Source organism: Maylandia zebra, linkage group LG5, assembly GCF_041146795.1.
Source record: "Maylandia zebra isolate NMK-2024a linkage group LG5, Mzebra_GT3a, whole genome shotgun sequence".
NCBI classification, from domain to species: domain Eukaryota; kingdom Metazoa; phylum Chordata; class Actinopteri; order Cichliformes; family Cichlidae; genus Maylandia; species Maylandia zebra.
Window position 1 is genome coordinate 31851142 of NC_135171.1, and position 6000 is coordinate 31857141.

General features: G+C 44.0%; 1 protein-coding gene across 8 annotated transcripts in view; it reads left to right on the top strand.

Annotated features, from left to right (window-relative positions):
• Nucleotides 1-5696, top strand: part of LOC101473100 (plasma membrane calcium-transporting ATPase 1) — a 131900-nt gene extending 126204 nt beyond the window's left edge. For 6 of the 8 annotated variants that reach the window (XM_076884215.1, XM_004547402.5, XM_076884213.1 and 3 more), the window contains one exon: nt 1830-5696. In XM_076884215.1, the coding sequence (XP_076740330.1) occupies nt 1830-2069 (240 nt within the window). In that variant the 3' untranslated portion in view covers nt 2070-5696. The remainder of the gene's footprint in view (nt 1-1829) is intronic. The other 2 variants (XM_004547401.5, XM_023155072.3) reach the window with 1 other exon arrangement.
• Nucleotides 5697-6000: the final 304 nt, after the last annotated feature.

Below are 6000 nucleotides of genomic sequence, written 5' to 3' on the forward strand. Positions count from 1 at the left end.
TGGGGGTTTTTAGGCCACTGTTGCTGTCACTGTTACATTGTGGGACATTCCTGCTAATTAAACCTTCTTTGTAGACAAAGAAGACAAATCCGATCCAGGCTTTTCCGTTTTGGGACTATAATCATGCGAGGCGATGCTGTATTGCCTGAACCTGAACCCCCCCCCCCCCCCCCCCCCCCCCCCCCCCTCCGCCACCCGTCACTCATTGTCCTTACTGGACATATTTATTAATTAGTTATTGATTGGAAACATATTTTTGGTTTGTGATTTCAGGCTGCCCAGTGCAGGGAAGCGCTGTGATTGGTTCATGGCTTTAAAAATAATACAAATTTACTGAAACTGAAATTTTAATCAGCTATTTAAGCACCATACAAATAAAGACGCGTCTGTGTTCGTGATTATGCCTTTTTTTTCCCCCTACAGTATAATTTTTATTTAACAAACTTGTCATCTAAAACTGGGCAGCAGAATAAGAGTTTTGTCTAAACAAATAGCTCCACAGATGCATTTCATACTGTGCTTAAATTTTTTAAGGTTCAGTTTAGGAATTCATTCTCAGAGACTGATCTCTTACAAATGTAACGAAAGACTTGCATGTGTTTTTTGAGTCATTTTGGGTGATCTCTCATCAGGTATGAGATCACGAAGGCTGGGTGAATCAAAACCATTCACACCCTTTACTGTATTATGTAGTATGAGTGCGTTTGTCCTGGTGTTAGCCCCTGCTTTCCAGTGAGAGAAAATCTGAAAACAAATATGTTTGTAGTCTGTATTACGTTTCAGGTAATCCTATTACTCTTTCAGTGTGACACAATGTGACGATTCCCCAATGTACAAAAAGAATTATTAGTAAATATTTTTCCAGTTTGGTAGAAAAGAAAGGGGGGGAACAGAGCCCAGCCCCAATCTATCCACTCTGGAAAGAACTACAACACCCACTGTGTGTCAGGCCTCATCACCCAGCGCCAGCATCCGTCCTCATTAATACTGCAGTGGCTGAATGGGAGTGCATACAGCTTCGACATCTGGAGCTAGACGAGTGGGGGAGCGGGTTGATAACATGCAGCGTCTTCTGTCAGGAAGTTTTGATGACTGAGTGCCAGCTCAGGGATAAATGAACACATCAGATAAATTTAGTTAACATTGCTAATTGTGAGATCTGCGCTGGTTTAAATGGGGTTTTCGAATGTTAGTGAAGTGACGGTTACAGTGGCGGTTTTGTTAAGGTTAAGTCGGCTGTGATGGCTAAAAGTTAACTATGCATAAGTTCGTGTGTAGAAAGATAAAACATGTGATGATGCATTCTTTTGTCGATGTGCTCATACATTAAGAACCCAGTTTAACTGTAACTAAGGTGTCCACAGACTTTTGGACACATCGTATCAATATTTAACTGTCAGATATTAAAAAGCAGAATTATAGATGTAGAGAAAGCATCAATCGAACTCTCTCTGCAGACGTGTGTGCTTGTGTGCAGGTGTGCGTACTGTGGTGATTGTGATTCAGTGCTTCTCCACATGTGACTCCCTGATGATGCTTTTGTTTTTGTTGTGTGTTTTTTTTTGATGCACTTCCTGCTATGAGCTGCCTCCAGCATTGACCTTTTTTGCGTTGATGTTTTGTGGATATTTTCAGCTTTCCAACCGTGTTCTCATTCAGCTGTTCCACTCGTTGTGTTTTTTTTCTTTTCTCATTTCCGTGCCCAGATTCAGACGCACGACCGCCACGTGTCCCATCAGCCCCTGCTGCCAGTTTTGTTTTTGTTTGTGTAGAAATGGCTGCCCACCTACGAGACCTCCTCTGACGTTTGTTTCCTCTCTTTGTTTCAGATTAAGGTGGTGAATGCGTTCCGTAGCTCCCTGTACGCGGGGCTGGAGAGCCCAGAGTCCCGTAGCTCCATCCACAACTTCATGGCCCATCCTGAGTTCGTGCCCTTGTCCGAGGAGGAGGAGGCTCGCATCCCCACCATTAAGGAGACTGGAGATGAAATCGACCCCCTCCCCAGCTCCTCATCATTGATCCGGGGAGGAGAAGACTTGCCCACCACCTTCCCCCTCAACCTCGATTAATCCATCTGAGTTCCTCCTCTCTCCTCTTCATCAGCATCATCTGTCACCCCACCAACCGAACTGTCACACCGAGGAAGGGAGTCATGACTCATTCTGCACACACACATGCTTCACATCGTCTCCACCCCCCCCTCAGTCATTCCTGCCACGTTGTGTTTTTCATACTGACTGTGGCGTCGTTCTGCCTGTAAGTCTGATAGAGTCTCCACAGTGGAAGGCCTCTTCTAGTCCATTCATGTTTTGTTTTTTTTCTTCCTTTTTTTGTTTTTTTTAACTTGACATTCTTTTTGAAAAGCTTTTAAACTTTATTGGATTCGATCCTTGCAGGACTCGCAGCAGCAGCATGTTGTGTTCTGTACTCGCTTCATTCCTGCGTTCTCAAACGGCACCGAACTTTTCAAAGAGTGCAGTGAATCAGATGTACATACGCTTCCGCTCTTCTACACAGCTATAAGCCGGGTTTGTTGATCAGAAGATTTTTAGGCAAATGCAAAAATGTAACCTTATTATTATTATTGTTGTTTTTTGTTTTGTTTTGTTTGTTTTTTTAGACCTTGATCTTGATTTCTTTTTGAAACCTTCTAACGAATGTCAATCGATGGTTGATTCAGACTCCTGAGAATGTCTTGTGAGTGTGACACTACAGCTTTCAAGGTTAAAATAATGTTTTTCCCTTTATCGTGTCTGTATGTGTTGCTTTTTTTTTTTTTTTTAGCTGCTGTGTTGCATGTGGAAGAACAGAATGTTTACTACCCAAAAATACTGAAGACGGCAGCATCTGGAGGGGGCTCGCTTTCTGCTCAGTGGGGGTTCTGACCTCATCTCATCCAGTCAGGGTTCTGGTTCTCTCTGCCCCTCCCCCAGTTTGTCCCCTGTGAGGATAGGAAACGGGAGTGTGGTTCATGTTTTCCGTCTCTAGTAGGATGCATGTTTTTGTTTAATTCGTGTTGAGTCGCATGATAACGTACAGTAGGAATGAATATTCGGGATTCTGTTTCAACTTTGTGCGTCTGCAGCAGCGTCTGTTCAGAGCTCCATGAGCTTCCTGTCTGTAGGACTGAACCTCCTGTTACCACGGCAGCCTCATCGATATTCTGGCAGAGGAAACCATCAGGGTGTTTAACACAATCGATACCCCGGCGTCCGCGTGTGTTTCAGAGTAGGCGAGTGCAATAAAAGTTTCGGTATCGGGGTAATGCGAAGTCACAAAGCCCTGAAATCCAATGTCTGTCTCGGTGTTGTCACAACACAGGTATCGCTGGTAAGATGAGGTCGCCACACACACGGAAAGCCCCGAGGGCCAACGACAACAAACAAAAGCTGCAGCCTGTTTTTTCCACTGCTCGACCCCCACCGTGTCGCTCGCTCGCCACGTGGCTGCGACCGGCCCACTCCAATCTCATGTCGGCAGCTGTGCACAGAGATGCTTTCAGCTAGGAGAGGTTGAATACAATCAAAATAGTAATACATGGATAGAGACAGACTAAAACACATGCATTCTCATCTCTGGTCTTGTAATACTCGCACCTGGACACCGAGGTTAAGTCGGTGCTCTTCCTCTGAGAGGAATCACGGTTGTCCTCTCGATACACCGGGCACAGGGACGTGACCCTTTGCTGACCAAATTTATGTCACTCCCAAGCAGATGTTTGCATACCGATAGGTGTGAAAACTGTAACTCTCGTTTGTGTCTCCTCACTCTACACTCCGACAGGCTCGTATTAGACAAAACCCGCCCACCATCAGCAAGTTACAATTGATCACAACTAACTTCTTAGGGTATTTGCTTAAAGAGTAAACATTTCCTTCAGAGGATGAAGGAGTATTAACCTTTTAGTTTGTTCAAGGAAAAGTTTAGGTAAAGCATTTCAAATCTTATTTAGTCTTCTACCCATTTCTTAAAGATCGTCTCTGTCAGAGGTCAGATTGTACTCTTAGTGCTTCATGTCTGGACCCATGAATGTCAATCAATCAATCAATCAAGGCTTTATTCGCCACGTGCAGGTTGCCCTGCAGTGAAATGGGACCCCCCCCCCCCCCCCCCCGACCTTACACACACAACACAGACATCACATAGGGATACAGGTCGATACAGAATGTAGGCTTGCCACAAAGTTTAGTTTTGCTATCAGTGAATCTGAAGCATTTTAAGCCTACGGGCAGCTCACATCTGTTGGTGTCACTCACATTTTTGCAGTCTGACTGTGGCGCTGGTAAAAGAAGTGAGTTTAAACGCGTGTTAAACAGAAAACGACTGCACCGCTGACAAGTCTGTTTTTGGGGCAAAGACAGGAAGTAAATGGAGCTTTAAACAGCGTCTGGACCGTCTGCCTGTGTTTAAGACAAATCTTAGCTCCTTTCTCAGACTTTATAACTTTATAACATAAACTTAAATCAGCTGTCAGTGACATCACACAGCCAGGAGCGGAGAAGATGTTTGATCTTCACCATCAACATCATTGCTCTCTTCTCTGCTGTGTCTGATTGGCAGGCATCAGTGTGGCGGCCATGCTGAGGTTTACGGGAGACTGATGATGTCACCAGTCAGCCCATAGATTAAAATCCACTGTGTTCCTGCTGCCGCTTAGTACTTCCTGCTTGTCTGCAGATTACTGTCTTAAAAGAAGAAAGACTCATCCTCCAATCAGAAGCAGCGGTGCGTCTAATCCCCTCTTAGTCTGACTAGCAGCCATCAACCTATCTCTGAACTAGGACACGTTATTGAAGTAATGTGCTACTACTGCCATATTTCCAACTTTTGTCATGACTAGGTTTCCCCACTGATGAGCTTTTTCTATGTAACTCAGAGCCATATTTTATAGGTTGTCTGTATTGATTTTTTTTTTTTAAATCTCATTGTTATCGAGGTTTGCTTTGGACTTTCTCACCCCTCACCCTTTCTAACCCCGTCCCAGCACACACCCTCTCTCCTCCCCTGGCCCTTTTACTTCAAACACGACCAAAAAAGAAACAAAAGAAGAAAAAAAACAAGGAGAAAAATCTTCAGTCGTCACTGCCGAACCAAGTTAAAAGGACCTCTACAATGTTTACATGAAAAGCGAGTCGGTGGCAGTTCGTCTGCGCTTCTCTCATCCGACCACTTTCCTTTCACTCCCTTGTTTTCCTGAATCTTAGAGTTACTATTTAACTAAATGGGGAATCTTTCTTGCATGGTTTTCATATAAAATTCAATGTTTTGCTCATTTTTTACAATTCTTCTGTATTTTTATATTAAGTACTTTTTAATATTTTGGAGATATATGAATATATATGTATAGGCTGAAGAGTTTGGTGACAGTACCGTACATGAATGAGATGAACCTACCGTGGACTCTGTCTTTTTACAGCTCTCTAAATATTTCTGCCACGTGTGTCGTCTTGGTCACCTGACGTTAGGGCTCAGAAACCTGCAGTGACTTGTTTACTTCCTGTCGCCCAATCAATTGGAATCTGAACAGTCTAGTCCCATCAGCCCCCTTTTACATGAGTATAATCACTTTACCTGAGATGTTGTGACACACTACACCTTAAGTGATTTTTCGCAGTTATCCAACTCCATTAGAGTTCAGAAAATGCATCAGCTAACTGTATCAAACATTAAATGGGAGTGTATAATTATTTATCCAACCTCTGGGTTTGTTTGTTTCTCTGCTTTGAAGCTACAGCGACTGATTTCTTTGAATGAGTGGATTGATGCTGTTTTCCAGCTTGCAGGTGTCGGAGCTGATGACTTTAAAGAGGATCAAAGCTGTGTCCCACGTCATGCTCCGCCTCCGTTTTGAAGGGGCCGTGGTCCGTGAAGGCACGCCCACCTTTGTCCAAATTGACTTCCCAACCCCTCTGCGCGAAAAACCTCCGAAAGTAAGCTCCATGTAGTTGTAGTCAGTACAGAGACAGACCAAATCACAAAGCAAGCTCTGACCTCCCAGAC